Source organism: Parasteatoda tepidariorum, chromosome 3 (genome assembly GCF_982258835.1).
Source record: "Parasteatoda tepidariorum strain Cologne lab strain chromosome 3, Ptep-v5.0, whole genome shotgun sequence".
NCBI classification, from domain to species: Eukaryota; Metazoa; Arthropoda; class Arachnida; order Araneae; family Theridiidae; genus Parasteatoda; species Parasteatoda tepidariorum.
Window position 1 is genome coordinate 58,187,899 of NC_141757.1, and position 17,081 is coordinate 58,204,979.

A 17,081-nucleotide genomic window follows, 5' to 3' on the forward strand; every position below is an offset into this window, starting at 1 on the left:
CAAATTATTTCAGTTACAACAGAACCTCATTTTTTTAGTTTTTCTTCTCTTTATGAGTTTCAGTAAAAAGTTTCATTTGCTTGCATTTCCTTTGATAATTTTTCAGCTTAAGATATTTATCTTACAATAAAGAACTTTTTTCTCGCTTATTTGAGACAGACCATATTTTCGTTCAAAAGTATATTTAAAGATTTATGAGGGGAATTTTTGAATCCTAAATAATTGTTAGGATGATTTTTAAAAGATAAGTATTCATCTTTTAGTGAAGAAGAAATTATCTGGCTGCGGAGAAAATCAGTGTCGATTATTAACCTTAAGCTTTCCGACATCACCTCTATGTACAGATCGAATGTCACCACATTTAAATTTTAAAATCTTAATCATTAATACCCACATTATGTTAAGAATTTTAGAAATTATAAAAAAATATTCTACTATGTAGTTCAAATTATTTAGATTTTACATTAGTTCAAACAGCATTACAGGTGCTGTGATCAATAAATTAAAATCAAATTTTTTTTGTTTTTTTTTTTTTTGTCCAACATGCAGTTAACACTTTCATGTTAAATGTAATAATATCTAAATCTATTTATAATTTATATAAAATCAGTATCTACAATTTCACACATTTTTTGGGGGGAAAGTAGAGTATTTTCAAATTTCCTGTGTTTAGCAGCAAATGAAAATTATCCTCTCCATGTATTCCATTTCAGAAGTCATCAAAAATTTTTTTTTCATTGTTATTATCATACAAATACCACAATTACACTTTACATTATAAAAAAGGAAAGAAAAGCGTAATTTTTTTCCCTCCAGCAGACAAGGCGTTTTTTTCCCCTCAGAAACCAGCAGGGTGGGGGGACATTTCACCATTTCTAAGAAAAGGGAACTGACTCGTATAGAGAAAGTGTAGTTTGCCTAGTTTGAAAGTAAGTATATATCGTTTTATCTATCGTTCTTTCAAGTATTTATTGATAACAAATAATTAAATTTATCAATTAAGTCATTTTTTAATGTCACTCATTTATTTTACTATTACATATAAACAACTAATTAAAAATATTTTTTTTCAATCGATGATTTTGCTTAGAATTTAAAAGTAGTGAAAGTATTCTTTTAAGAAATAGATATATATTTCTTTAATAATAAAACTTTCAGGGATGAGATTAGCCAAAAGGCAAAAAAGCTGAATTTCCACGATAGTAAATTTTACGCAAGCGCAGCCCTTTAATAATAAATTCCAGACAGTTTAAGGTAATAAATAATGTGTTGACATACAATTGCGTACTAATCTATTATTATAAAAACGACTACATTGATACTTAACATTTAGTGAAAATAAAAATTACCAATAGAAAAAATAAAGCTGGAAATTATATTTTTCCTCAGTTCACATAAGAGACAATTATTACTTGAAAAACTACTTGGTTTAGCAAATTAAAACTACTGAGAATATACATTAATATTTCATTTCTTTTAATAAATACTGTTATGTGATTTATAGCAAATATATCAGTAAGATTACTTTTTAAATTATATTGGGAAGAAAAAAAAACTTTAACAATGGACCAAATCATTATGTTCATGTTATAGTCTAATCTAACTACAGCCCTTTGAAACATATCAATAACAGTGAAGTAGAAATATATAGTAACTCCTTAACATACAAAAATTGGTATTTTAGTTTGAAAAATTACATGACAATCAGCAACTGTTAAGATAATTGTTTTTTATTTGATAAGAATTTTGCATTTTATAGCATAAATAACAGCAATTACAAATAAAATTTTGATGATGAGTTACTTAACTCTTTTTCCAACAAAAAAAAATTAAATTGAATCCCTTTTTAAGTGATTGCTTTTGTTTCCTATATCTTTTATATTTGCTATATTTAGTTGTTAGTCCATTTTCAAACATCTTGTGACAAATCCTATTTTTTCTTCTTTGCAAGCACAGAATGTAAGTTTTGAATATATTCCCTTCCAGTTTCTCTGATGTTGTAACACTTACATATACATACTAATAATCGTTTTTAGAAAAACAGTCACCTTTATAGTAACTAATTTTTTAAAAAAATTTACTTCTTACAAGAATCGCGAGAGTTGATCTTAAAATTGCGTGAATATGAATAACAATTATGGATTTTGAAATCACATGAATATGAAACTAGATATACGATTTTGAAAATGAAAAAATACAAACTGGGATATAAAATTTTTAAAACACGTAAATACAAATCCCGATTCATAATTTTTAGATCGCGTAAATACGAATCATGATGCGTAATTTTTAGATTGCATAAATAAGAATTATGATGCATAATTTTTAGAATGCGTGAATGCGAATCCCAATGCCTTATTTTAAAATTACGTATAAATGAAAATCAATGTTTGATATTATAAACAGCATGAGCAAATCAAGACATTGAATTTTAAACTTGCGTGAATACGAATCGCTTCATAGGTTTTTAAAAAGGCGTAAATACGAATCACAATGTACAATATTCAAATCGTGTGAATAAGAATCTCAACACGCAAATATGAAAAGCTATGTTTGATATTAAAATCGTGTGAATAAGAATCGAGATATTGGCAGACTCCAGGCTTGGGACCTCTAAAAGGCTTGTCAGAAACAGCGTCGTTTGAACTACAAAAATCGGATCTATCTGGAGGGCGGGTAAAAAATTTGGAAAATCTTATCTGCTGCGAGTAAGAGGGGAGAAAATAGCTAAAATAAGTAAAAATGAGAAAGGATTGGTAGCTATGTAGTTTGAATTTTGTGTTTCTCTTTGAAAATGGGTAAATTTTCTGAAGAAGCGGAATACTTATAAAAAAAGTGAAATTTTTAGAAAAATCTGAATTTTTGATAAAAAAGCTGAAATTCAAGAGATAAAAGTGAAAAAAGCAGAAATCAGCTAAAAAGCGGAAAAATCTCATCCCTGAACTTTTTAATAATTTTCGAAATCTATTGGTTAGTAAAATCATTGCTCTCATCGTTATTATATGTTTCTTAACTAAGCATTTTTCAAATTTTATTTTTTTTTAAAACTTTAGTAATATTATTTTATTTTAGACTTACAAAAGGGGAGAAAAAGAATTGAAAAGTTACTCTGATAATTTTCAACGTTTAAATGTATACTTAAATGTGATAACAATTAAAACAATTATATATTAAAAACACTTTTTACAGTCCCACTTTGATTCTTTTCCCTATAGAATATATTCTTTTTGCATTATATGAACGTTTACTTCCTCAAAAAAAATTTCGGTCACTTAGCAGATTAAAAGGAAAATAAATAGAGGAGTTAGATTGTATAAATATATGTATATATATATATATAAGTTGTACATGACGAAAAAAATCCTAGCTACAGCCCTCAACATCAGTAAGCAAATGAGGTACCTCTATACAAATGTGATAACTGCGCCACTGCCTTACTACCTCACAGGCCACTGCATGGCAGAGGCGTCTGCAGAGAGCTTAAAAAAATATTACTTTGCCTTAAAAAAAGCTATTCCTAAGAAATTGTTTTTATCAGTGTCACACTAGTTCAAATTAGACTTATTATTATTATTGTAAATTTTGTGATTGAAGCTCTTAAATTACTCAAAGTACCACACATGTGACAATATACATTATCACTAACACCTACCGATTCTAGAAAAGCTTACAAAAATTGACAGATTTTATTATTATAATTATAAATGGTTTTTCTTATATCACTGTCAGATTCTACTTAGACTCAGACCATTGCCAATAGCCCAGTGTTGGAGCCGTGGTGGCTTTGGGGATATAAAGTTTGCCTCCCTATTTAGTGACCCAGGTTCAAATCCCACCTGTTGCTGGTAGATACAAATTCTGCTCGAAGCTCACACAGACCTCAATGCTGACATAAAACATCCTCAGTGATAACAAGGTTCTGTCTAGGTTTTTCTGAAAGGTACCTATATTGTGAAAATTTAGATATAATTTGTGAAAATTAAAAATTATATTACAGGGTGCGTAGCCAAATCTTTGAATCAAAAATAAGCACTTTTTAAAAACTTTTCAAGCACTTCACAAAAATTTTAAAGCACTCAAAAAATTCATATTCAATCAATGATATTATTGAAAAACAAAAACTTTTTATAAACAGTTTTAGCGTTAAAAGAAAAAAACCAAAAAGAAACGGGCGTAAATCGAAACAATCAGTACTTTCCCACATCACCGAGTGAATTCAACTTGACCCTGAACTCAGAACAAAAGTACCCTTACCCCCTACATCATAAAAAGTATTAGAAGTAAAATAAAATAAACAAGAACAAAACTAAAATAAAGAAAAAAATTTCATAAGGATCTGATATTCTCTATCCGAATTGGAGCACTCGGGTTTCGGTTTCAGGTGTGCGCGCATGCGCAAGTCATAACGTGGGTACGAAATGAAGTCCGCGTGAATTATTACGTAGCAAACTCCCCATTTTGCGTGAAATGCATGGGATCCACCAGATATCACTGAAGGGAAGAAAAAAATATTCGGAAAAAAAGCACTTTTTAAAAACACCAGCTGAAAAAAGCACCTTTAAAAGCTTTTAAAAACGAAATCCCCAAAAAAGCACCTTTAAGCACTTTTTACAAACGCTATGCACCCTGTATTAAAAATTCAACACAAAATATGCTAAAAATATGGATTCGTCATTTCTTACGGGATACAAAAATAAAATTTTAATGGAAAGTATTTTGTGAAAAAAGTTTAATTTGTGAAGGTACTGTTAAAAGGTAGTAAATTTGGCTTGGACAGACACCTGGATAAGTAGATCATGAGTTGAAATCCCCTAGCTGTCGGACTAAGAATGGGAGGCTCTTGTGGTTTTTCTCCTCTGGGTCATTCCATGTCAGTTCATCCAGCCATGGCACCCACCGTCTCAGATTTTGATGAAAATTTGTACACTTATAGAGTTTTTTGTGCTGATTTCAAAAATATCAATTATATTTAAATCGGTTAATGGGTTTAAAAGTTATAAGAATTTATATTTTTGCCAAAATGGCTCATTTGCCGCCATTTTGATTCATACATCAAAGGCTATTAATGATTGTAACTCATCTTATATTTGTCATAGAGCAATAATTTTTTTTATTATTTTGTTCAGAATAAAGTAATCTGTCATATAAACACTTTTTTTTGCAAATAAGTATCTTACTTATTTAGTAAATGGGTCTGTTTTGCAGTTTTTTGATCAGCGGAGTTGAGTAACATCAGGAGATTATTTCTGGCAACTCGCCCCCTTCAATTTCAAAAATATTTTATTCAAAGATAGTTGAAAGTGCAAACTAACATCTGATACAAAAATTTTGATGGGCCGTTCACTCACTTTTTAAAAAAAATATTTTTTTCTTATGAATCATTATGCGTTAAAAGTACTCATAGTTTGATGATTTATAGTCCTTAATTATAACTAGAGTATAATAAAATGATATAAAAAAATGTTAATGGTCGAAAAATATGTAAAATAAAGTAATCATTTATTAAATTATTTTTTTCTTCTTTCTTTGAGCCCTCCCCCCCCCCTCAAAAAAGAAAAGAAGAAAGGAAAAAATTTGAGACTGAGCAAGACAAACACAATTTCTGGCCAGGAATTGCTGAAATTTGCAATTTAGCTCTGTATGTTTTAGCCTGATCTACACTTATGACATGAAGGGAGACTTTCTTGGTCTTATTGAAAGGAGAATTAAATAAGTCACAATTTTTTTTTCATTTTCTTATATAGGGTGACCTGGGATAATTCCTGATCAAAAAATGCAAACATCTATTTTGCGAAAAAACTATTCAAGATAGAATTTCAATATTTACTGGAAGTTTAAGACTATATGAGATGAGTCCTATGCTACCTTCTTTTGTTGGAAAATCTAATTAGAATTTAAAAGATTTTAAATTCTTAGTGATCAGAAATTACACCTTCTCTTGATCATTTCTGGGGTAATTCCTGATCACTTCTGGGGTAATTACTGATCACCAGTTTTTATAGTAAAGGGGTTGTTTAAAAATAATTATTCAATGGTAATTAACAAATAAGACATCAAGATCAAACAAATAAACCAAAGAGATGTTTAAGCAAAGAATAAAGATTAACACTTTAAATTTTCCAAAAATCTTTGCATCCTGCCATACATTTTAGGCAAGCAGCCAACTCATTCTCATGTTCTGTTGGAATATAAGAAAGAGTTCCCACATAAGTTACTTTTGCTGGATTTTTTTAACTTTATTAAGTGAGAGTGTAAAGTTAAGTAAGGTATGTCAACAGCTCTGACAGTAGCTCTCACACTGAAATTTCATTTTCAATCATTAAAAGAAATTCACTAATTTTGCTCTCTAGAAGCTTAGTATCTTTTTTAGTGTTATAATTTCTCACCATATTTATATTAGGCAAATTTATAAACTTAAAAATTATTCTAACAATGTACACACATAAAATTAAGATAGAAGCAAGGTAAGGCAAACCAGAAATGGGGCAAATCAGAACACATTTGTCTTGTATACAGTTAATAAACAAATTTTGTGATTACAGTTAAAATATATTTTAATGGTTGTTCCACTTAATAAATATGAACTGCCATTTAAGAAAAGACAATTAGCTATTTTTAATACTATTTATAAAAAGAAATGACAATGATTAGGAATTACCCCAGTGATCAATAATTACCCCATGGGGGGCAACATTTGATATAGTTTCCTATAATTAATTATAATGCTTACAGTAGATGTGTAACAATTAAACAAAAACTTACACTATTTTTATATCAAAGAAAAAGAAAGTAACTCAAAATATTTATTATTAAGAGAAGGAGGGGATCTTTGCAGAAATGTGCACATTTTGAAACCCATCTTTAAAATGGAAAATACAGAAAGCAGTTTAAAAGATACTTATTTTGTTAGATTAAACAAAAAACTATAATTAAGTAAATGTAGTTATACTTTAGTAAAATGTACAAGCATTCTTGTCCATGTCTCAAATTTAAAAAAAAAAATTTTTTTTTTAAATAAAACTTAGGTGATCATTATTTACCCCAGAAACAGAGTGATTGTGAATTATCCCTGGTCACCCTATATATTTTATACTGATAAAGGAGATACTCCTTATGTATGAGGCATATAGTTGAACTTTCCTTAAAATCTAAATTGCTCCTAAATGAAATAAGTTATATATTCTCTGAAGAAAGTTCTAAAATCTTCTGTGAGTTTAAACTGCACTTAAAATCTTTCAAAGTTAATCCAATACTATATAATACTTGGGTTTTCATAATAAAACTCTTTTTTAAGTATCAAATTGATACATTTAAAACTTTTGAAAACTTATTTATTTCTGTTCTGTTCTAAATAAATGGAAGAAATACAATTTTACTGATTGGAAAGAAAATAAATTTTACATGACACTCAATTCTGATTGGAGCAAACAGAAATGTTCTGGCAGATGATACATTCTGATTAGTCAAATTTCTTTTTTTGGGAAGGTAGAGATGGAATGTGTCAATAGTTTTCAGTATTTTTTTTTTCTCTTCAGAAGTTTTTTTTTTTAAAAAATGGATGTATATAATTAGAATAAAAGTTTTTGAGAATAAAAAGGGCCTGCAGGTATTAGTGATGAAATAAGAGCATGCAAATTATCTTATATAGTTAGTGATATAAAATCATTTCATTTCAATATAATTATAATAAATAGTTTAACTTTATCAGTGTTTCAAATGAAATTTTGTAGGGGTATCACATTACCATAACAATCATTGTGACAAATAAAAGGATAAAATTAACTTCAAATATTCATAATTTGGTCTTACATTTAATTACATTTTAGAATCAAACAAAATGTTTGAATTAAATTAAAGTGTACAATGATTTTCTCCTTCCATAAAGATCAAAGTTAGTTCAATTAAAAAAAAAAAAAATTTATGGCTGCTTTTTATTATTTGGCACTGCCCTCTACTCTTTCAGAGAAACTTTTATTTATATTTTTTTTAGATTCTGATCCCTCTCATTTACCAAAGCTATATTATTCTGGATAAATTTATTTGCAAAAAAGGTGAAATTTTGTTCATTCTAAAATTTTGTCTTTCTTTTCTTTTTTGAGGGCTCAAAGAAAGAAGAAAGAAAAAAAAATTTAATAAATGTTTACTTTATTTTACATATTTTTCTACCATTCACATTTTTTTTATATCATTTTATTATACTCTAGTTATAATTAAGGACTATAAATCATCAAACTACGAGTACTTTTAGCGCATAATGATTCATAAGAAAAAAATAATTTTTTTAAAAAGTGAGTGAACGGCCCATCAAAATTTTTATATCAGATGTTAGTTTGCACTTTCAACTATCTATGAATAAAATATTTTTGAAATTGAAGGGGGCGAGTTGCCAGAAATAATCTCCTGAAGTTACTCAACTCCGTTGATCAAAAAACTGCAAAACAGACCCATTTACTAAATAAGTAAGATACTTATTTGCAAAAAAAAGTGTTTATATGACAGGTTACTTTATTCTGAACAAAATAATAAAAAAATTATTGCTCTATGACAAATATAAGGTGAGTTACAATTATTAATAGCATTTGATGTATGAATCAAAATGGTGGCAAATGTGCCATTTTGGCAAAAATACAAATGCTTATAACTTTTAAACCCCTTAACAGATTTAAATATAATTGATATTTTTGAAATCAGCACAAAAAATTCTATAAGTGTACAAATTTTCATCAAAATCTGAGACGGTGGGTGCCATTTTTGTAAAATCCTGTACGATTTGACATGGAATGACCCCTCTAAGTAACATAAATGTGGGTAGTTTCTATTAACAATCCGCAGTGAAGGGTAGTTTGGCCAAATGCTTGATTCAGGAATTGCTTTGTCTTCTCAGTTTACTTCCAAATTACAAGGCTACACAGTTGAACTCTAATAGTTCAGAATTGGGTCATAAATTGTAGATTAGCTCATAGGCAATGGGGAAAAATTATAAAATAGCCTATTGTGCAGTTATAGTGCAACGTAAGTAAAGTAGTATAGCCTATAATATTATAACTAGTCAAATATACATTATTCAAAGGAGTAAAATATAAAATAAATATATACTTACACTCTATTTCTAAAACCTCTTCCACGAGATACGAATGTCCGACCACCACGAATACAGCATAATTTTAAGCTTTTATAACTCAAAGCACGATTAGCTGTGGCTTCTCGCTTTGTACTATTATGCAAATATTTACAATCTCGGATCACAAGTTCTACTTTTGTTTCATCTTTATATTGTCGCATAACTGCTTTTAACTCATCAACAGAAGAAAATAGTCTCCCAAGATAGAAGTGATCCATTTTCTTTACCTGCAAGTAAATGTAAAAAGTATGACACGTAGTTTCATAAATCTCACGTTCAATAAATCTGGTTAAGGATGTTAATTTTGTCAAAGAAAACAGTGATATTTACGTTGCTACGGTTCGAATTTATTTATTTGTTTGAAAATGATTTTGTCGTTGCAGAACGCTATTAGCTGCTTACGTTTGTTTCATTTTAGCTTCTTCAGAAACAAATTCTGAAACAAATCTCACTGCATGCAAAATGGTGTTTCTTGGCTTGGTTGACGGATTTTTTGATCACCAATTTGATATGCTTCTTCGTTTTCATCGTTATTGCCAGGGCCGTAAAAACCATTAAGCATACTAAGCACCTGCTTAGGGGGGCACCACACAGAGCCAATGAAGAAAAATATATTTCTAGAAATCTTCTTCGCAAATTTTTTTTGATTATAAGCTCTAACATAAGATCATGGTTTAAACTAAATTGTTATTGTAGTCTATTTATTTCAATCTCAGGGGGAAAAAAGAAAAGTTATGTATTGCCGTTATCCACAAAATGACCAATGCTGTTTTCCTAAAGGACCACTTGCATTGTCGATAGCATATATGAAACGACGGTGGATCAGAGAAGAAACTTTGTGTAAACAAGTGTTACAAATTGATTTACTACACTGACGTGTTAAAACATCCTTTTCTTCGCTAAAACATTTTGGGGACCTCTAATTGCCACCCTATACTTTTGTCGTTTTTCAGCGAAAAATACTATTCAATAAGATATAAACTTGACCCTTTTAAATTGCCCTTCTTGGTGACCACTTCTGTTCCAAAAAAGTGGAAGGGCTAATAAAAGAAAGATTCATTAATTGATTTATTCTTTTAAACCGATTGCAGGATTAGGAGATACATCAGTCACTAATTTTCCGCATACACCAGAAAATTTAGCATTTAAAACCAAAACAGATTGAACATTGCCACTCTATCTTGAATCAGTATTTTTTTCGTTTATTTCATGTTCAAGGAGATTTGATTTGATTTCAAAAGTATTCATTTTTTTTAAGTTTTAATAATGCAACAAGAGTAGAAAAAGAAGCAAGAACCCGCTGAGATTCTTCGAAGTCTTTACGACTGGCGTAAAAAAACAAATATAAATAAATAAAACAATTTTTTTTTCTTTCGTTAAGCTCTTTCCCTGCCTATTTGAGAATTTACAATAAAATTAGTATTTAATACAAGCATATTTGTGCGTTATAAAGCAATCGCTCTATCAGTCTATGACTTAAATACAAAACTCACTTTCTGTTGTTAATTTTCAAAAAAGAGAAATCAAAATGAAATAACTTATAACGATTTAATTATAAAGTTAACTTATTATTATTTACGAACTTTAATTATATATTCAACATATTAAAGGTGTAGAATATTTCTGATTGATTGTAATAAATGAGTAGAGTGTAATTAATAATTGATTGTAATAAATATTTTATTTTGCATTATAATGTAATAAACGCTACGTTTTTCACGTTAGCGGGGAAAAAATAATTCGATTTTAACACTCCTGAAACAAAAATCGTAGAACGCATCACCTTCTAAAGACGGAGAGGGGGGAAAGCTTATTCGTTTCATATTTTTCGTTTCAGGAGTGACAAAAATAAAATTATTATTTTCTTTTTTGTCCACCTAAAAACATAGTTCTTACAATTTTTATTTTACATTTTATTTTTTCTGGTTTTGAACCTGTTAATGTTAGAAAATGGTCATAATTTTGATTGTCAATAAAAGGGAGATAAATTTTGTTTTTGAAATTTTTAGGAAACAAATGTGAATTGAATTGTCATCAGACACAGTAGAAATTTGTTGATTTGTAGACTACTCATAAAACGAAAAAAATTCGAAGTTTTGTTTAACGTAAAAAATTCTCTTTAGTGATAAAATGGCGATAAACTTAGCTTTCGGTGGTCCGGAAGCAATCGTAACTTGTTTTGTCAATAGAATGCTGGTAGAACTTGGAGCACTTTGCCTACTATGATACGTCCTATGTGCCGATAAAATGTTTATAAACTCTGTTTGTTGTGGTCAGGAAACGACTTGAATTCTCAGTAAGTACCGAGCTTAAGTACAGATTTGAGTATTCTAGCTAATCGAAAAGTAGTAGAAATTTCAATTGCATATTACCATCTTTATAAATACGAAAGCGAGTTAATTCAGTTAATAATAATAAATGCTGTAGGTAATAAGGAAACTTTTTTAAATTCACAGAGAATTATTACAGGCTTCCCAACACTGTCAGAGATAAAAGAAAAGTTGTTTAGTAATTTTATTGATTATTATTTCCATTTTTATGCAGTATTAACCTTTTGTAAGTTTTTTTATTTTCTAGAAAAATTCGTTAAAGGTCAATATTTTTTTTTTTTTTACATAAATATTAACTTAAGATCCACAATAAAGAAAAAAAAATTTTTTTTCACTTATTTTTTCGAAAAGATTAATAAAGCATATTAAACGATATTACGGAACACCCGGAAAATTTGTATAAAAAATTATGTTATATTTCATAGAATTGAAATGAAAAAAGAAATAGCTTGTGAGACAGGGAACTTTTTTAAAAATAAAATATCAGAATTGCCAAAATAATTTTAGTTCGGCTCTAAGATCACAAAATATGTGGTTAGCGTTGATAATTCTTTAAAGGAGTTCACTGTTCAATTTTGCAGTTATATAAATTTACTTTTGTAAAATTACTTTAATTTTATTTAAGAAAAATATTTTTCTCTATCTATGTTGATATTTTTAATTACATTTAAGGAACATCAAAATCCTTTAAGCGCTTAGGCTCTTAATCCGACCCTGATCTTGAGACTTCTTGACTAAATTTATGACGCCCACAACGGATTCTCCCAACTCTGTTGCTACTCTCTTAAATCGTTCGCGTGTGCTCGATTATGATATTCATCACCTACTCTTATCTTGAGGTTTAATAGAATATTTCTGAATCTAAAACGAATCCCAACGATACTACCATTAAAATATATTTAAGCTATGACGAACTGATGAGTCAGTTTTTTACAAATAAAAATAAGTATTATCTTTTCTTGCATTATATCTAGAAGACTTTGAAACATCAATTCAAAACACCATTTCTATTCCATTTCATCCGTCAAATGATATTCCATACTAGAAAATTCTTTAGTTTATATTTTTCATTACTTTTCTCTCCTTTTTTTTAAAAAAAAAACCGTAACAGGTATTTCAGCATTTGTACCAATAAAATTTTATGTTTTGCCGTAACAGGTTTACTAAACTTCTTCACTCCAAAAATCGTCGTTTGAGGGAAAAATAAATTAATCAACTTCTAGACATTTAAAAATTATCATTTGTTGGTTGTGCAGCAATTATCTTCTGCTGGTTGTGTTGCTTTTATTATTGTTGATAACATTCACAGTTTTTAGGACTATTAGTGAGAAGCAATGTGTACATAATAAGTGGTAAAGAACACCAAGTTATAAGAAAAACTATAAAATGTTTAATTAATTCAATGAAGTACAAAAGTCAATCTCTTCCGATTAGTTAAAGGATGATCATAGCACTTCTAACGGTAAACTCAAAAATTAGAAAACGAAGACGAAGCACCTTTAAGGACATAAGCTATTTTAATGGTTACCAACTGGCGGCCCGCGAAGCCTTTTTTTGCGGCCCGCGAACTAAAATATACTAGTAGTCCTTTTTTGGGGGACAATTTTAGTAAAAAATTTATATGGGTTTAAAATACTTTTCTTCCGCTAAAAAAAACCCTAATTTCTTCGTTTCTGTGAAATTTCACATATCAACGGTGCAAAAAAATTAATTTCTCAGTTTTGCGTTGCATCCAAGAAAATATTTATTCAAATACAAAAATAATCGTGCATGTTCCTCTTTTTTTCTGTATTTTGTGAATATAATTTAGCATGTGCGTATCAGAAATTTTCTCGAAGAAATTCTCCGATTTAACTTTTTAAGACCACTCATTTGGGACGAAATTATTTACATTTGTAAATTTTAAAACGCATAAAGAAGGTAATGGATATCATGTTTTATTTAAATTTTTTGAATTCAATATTGCATGAGCGGAAAATAAAAATTAAATTAGTTTCAGATGCTCTAGAATTTTTTGTTGTTGTTGCTATAATGAATAATAAGTCGAAAAAAATATTTTTTTGAAAAAATTGCTGCCCGCCATTTGATTGATGTTTTTAATTGCGGTCCCCGGCCTCATGTAAGCTGGAAACCGCTGAGTTATTTTAACGCAATACAGGATATAACAGGATAGATTTAACTTGATTTATGTCGTAAGCAAGGATGAGTCATAATCTGTGAGTTAATAACCATGAGTATACACTTAAATTATATTAGCTGATAATAAACATGCCGTATCGTGATTTATCTTTTAAGCTAGACCTTTTAAGACAGATAACATATATAATGTTTAATACAATTAAAATAAATATTTAGCTATTCTTCTTAAAGAACAAAACTGAAGATTTGTCGATGATCAAAATTTTCAAGGAGCAGCTTTACTGAAATTTAATATTTCTAAAAAGTTGCACTGTGACTAAATATATAATATAAATTTTGTCTAATTTGTGATAGATAGAGACAGCTCCCGAGCCTTTTTAGGCCTTGATACGAGGGGAGTAAATATATTCTTAACAAATAGAAAAGTTTACAATAAATGTATGCGTATTTAATTCATGAAGCGATAGATTTAAGCAGAGATGAAAACTCGTTCCAGCTTTAATTACATTTGTATGAAAAAAGAATAAGATTTGCGGTAACTGAAGAGGAAGGTTTGCGGTTCAATAGATGTCATGGCCAAGGTCTTATAAGCGTAGTATCGGAAGGTTGGGCACGGAGGGGCACGTGCCCCTTATCAATATTTTGCCAAAATGCAAATGTTTCCTGAATTGATTGCTTAATTAAAAAAAAAATAATAGCTGAACAAAAATTAAGATTATTACGTCCACTATCCCATGTTTTCCATTCAAATCTTCTCCCGCTTATTATTATCATTATTTTACTTAGTTCGGCTTCAATACTTAGTCATCAAAAATCACTTGTAAAAAGAGAAAGAGATTTTAAATTATAGACTTAATAATTGTCTGCTTCAAGAAGCTTTTTGGTTACATTTTTGTTACATGTACTAACTCGTGGGTGCTGGTAAAAGCAGCTGTTTAAAAAAGCAGGTGAAGTAAATATCGGTCTATATTATTAATTAAGACTTCGGTAATGCATCCATTTTCTGGAATATACTCGTCTATAAATTTGGTTTCTTAAAACAATATTGTTTGTTTAATTTAAAATTTGTATTTTAATACTCTAGTAAGAAAAAAAAGTCATTTTAAAAATTTACTCTTTTTCCATTTTAAAGAAAAATGCATTTCTCTTAAGGTAAGAGAAATATTTTTATTTTAAGAAGAGAGAAAAATTAGTTATTTAAATTTTATTAACTATATTGATACCTAGTAATAAAACATAATTTTATTTTACAAATTTATGGTTACTTTTCTTAACTAGTCATTTTTACCGATATACATTTACTAATTTTATCTGGATAAAACATTAGTTAATAGATGTTTTGAACTCAGTTGAATAAAAACAAAACAGAGCATAAATAATAATTATAATTGCAGAAGGAATAACCCAGAAGATGTTAGGGAAGAATTAAAATCCTTCCTTTAAAATATAATAAATATGATCATAAATTTTTTTTTATTTATATTAAACTCTTTAAAAGTTAAAGCTGTTATGAGAGAAACTCATTACCAGGTAATCATTGATACTTAGGGGAGAAATAAAAGGGTATAATAAAATAAGAATATTCATAATTCAATCTAAACTGTCACCAATCTAGCCAAATGTTTGAATTAAAATCAGGAATGAAGTGAAAAAGGTCTTAATGTTCCTCGTAATTTCAATATTGACTTTTTCTTTCTTTTTATTGATAAGGGTTTTGTTTATTTGAAATTTTTTTTCACCTTTCGTTTTTAATTTTTCGTCTTTTAAAGATTAGATTATTTATCTAGTGCACACAGTAAATATGAACGCGTAAAATTAAAATTGTGTTTGGGGAATACTATTATGAGCACGCCTCAAAAATTAAATTGCCCGTACTTTCACTATATGATTCAGCAATTCGAAACAAAAGATAAAATATTTAGCTTAATGTAAGATTAGACGAAATTATGTTTCTTTATTCCTTCGTCAAACAATTTTTTGTGATTTTTTTTTCAATGTTTCTAAATACACAAAGCTTAAGAATTAGGAATGTTGGATAGCTGTAAAAACTAACATAATAACTTCAACAGAAATGAAAATATTTAAACAGAATTATATGATGATTTTTTGTTGTTGTTTTGTTTCGAAGACCACAAATCTTCTGGATTAGGGTTAGGCCATGACCAACTAGAATGAGGTTCTAGTTGGCCATGGTTTGGCAATGTGAAATCCAAAGACCAAAATTTTTCCAGGTTCCTCAAATGGCTAGTCTGCTAGTCGAGGTCGGAAGAAATAAGTCTTCTAAAGTTATGGGACCAGTTTTCTAAGAGTCTTTAGTCTCAGGTAAACCTGAAAATTTAAATTTTCAGTTGGCAGCCAGTGCAGACTCTAACAGCATAGTAGCCATTTTTTCTTCAAACCTAATGAGTTGGTGGCCTATACCAGTAAGTCCTATTTATTTAATAGACCTTTTTTTTCTTTTCTTTTTTATAAGTTTTCAAAAATATTCCTAAAAGAAATAATCTACGGCTATAAAAAGTTAATTAAACAATAAGAATAATATAAAGATATGACAAAATTTAGTTAAACATACTGACTTGAAAATTCGAGGAAAATTCTGCAAGCAATTAAAAAAAAAAAAAAAAAAATCAGAAAAAGGGGCCGGTGGTTTAATTAATTTAAGTCGCCACTTTTTCTGCTGACTGACTCGCCACGTGGTCTGGACGCAGGTCTAGTTCGAGGAAAGGACAAATACAAAGCAAAGTAAGTACAATAAAAAAAAAAATTTTCTTCGAAATAAGTAATCAAAGTTTCAAAAAAATAAGTGGACGAAAAAAGTCAATAAAAAACCCTGTTACATGTAATTTAAAAAAAAAAAAAAAAAAAAAAAAAGATCATAGCCGAAGATAATAATAATGGAATATTCAGTAATAGTACCCAACTTTTAAAGTGCCATTTTTATAATGTCTTTTCTTTCTTTTGTTATATGGCTTACTTTTTTTAAGCAATTAATTTTACACAATTTTGAGATTTTTTTTTATTTAATGAAATTGTCTTTTTTTTTATTGTTTCATGTTTTTTGTTATTACTTATTATATTTTGACAATTTCTCTGCCATTGTTAATTATAATAATAATAATAATAAATTATGAGATGGGAGGAACATTTAATGTTTCAGGTCCAAATAGATTATCATTCTATTTGATCGTGATTCTACTTATGGTTTAAAAAAAAAATAATTAAGGAAATAAAAGTTGTCTTTGCATTATTACGGAATAGGGGAAATTTTTTTTAAATTTATTTAATTAATATAATTGCAATTTTTTTATTGTGATAAAATACTCCACGTTTCACAATAATTCAGGGTAATCAGCAAATCCTTTTAGCTGGGGGGGGGGGTTGGATATAGGCTCCGATTTCTTAAGATGGACCACCCTTGAAGTTTAAGACGGAAAGCACTTGTTCGTGAGGGGGAGGAGTTACTATTTAGCCACAACAACCGCACACCTTAT

At 28.7% G+C, this 17,081-nt stretch overlaps 1 protein-coding gene across 1 annotated transcript in view; it reads right to left on the reverse strand.

The window, feature by feature from the left end:
* The window catches only part of LOC107438733 (uncharacterized), a 34,662-nt gene extending 25,058 nt beyond the window's left edge, over positions 1-9,604 (reverse strand). Inside the window, exon 1 of the mRNA XM_087159377.1 lies at positions 9,101-9,604. Within this exon, the coding sequence (XP_087015503.1) occupies positions 9,101-9,339 (239 nt within the window). The 5' untranslated portion in view covers positions 9,340-9,604. The remainder of the gene's footprint in view (positions 1-9,100) is intronic.
* Between the last annotated feature and the right edge of the window lie 7,477 nt (positions 9,605-17,081).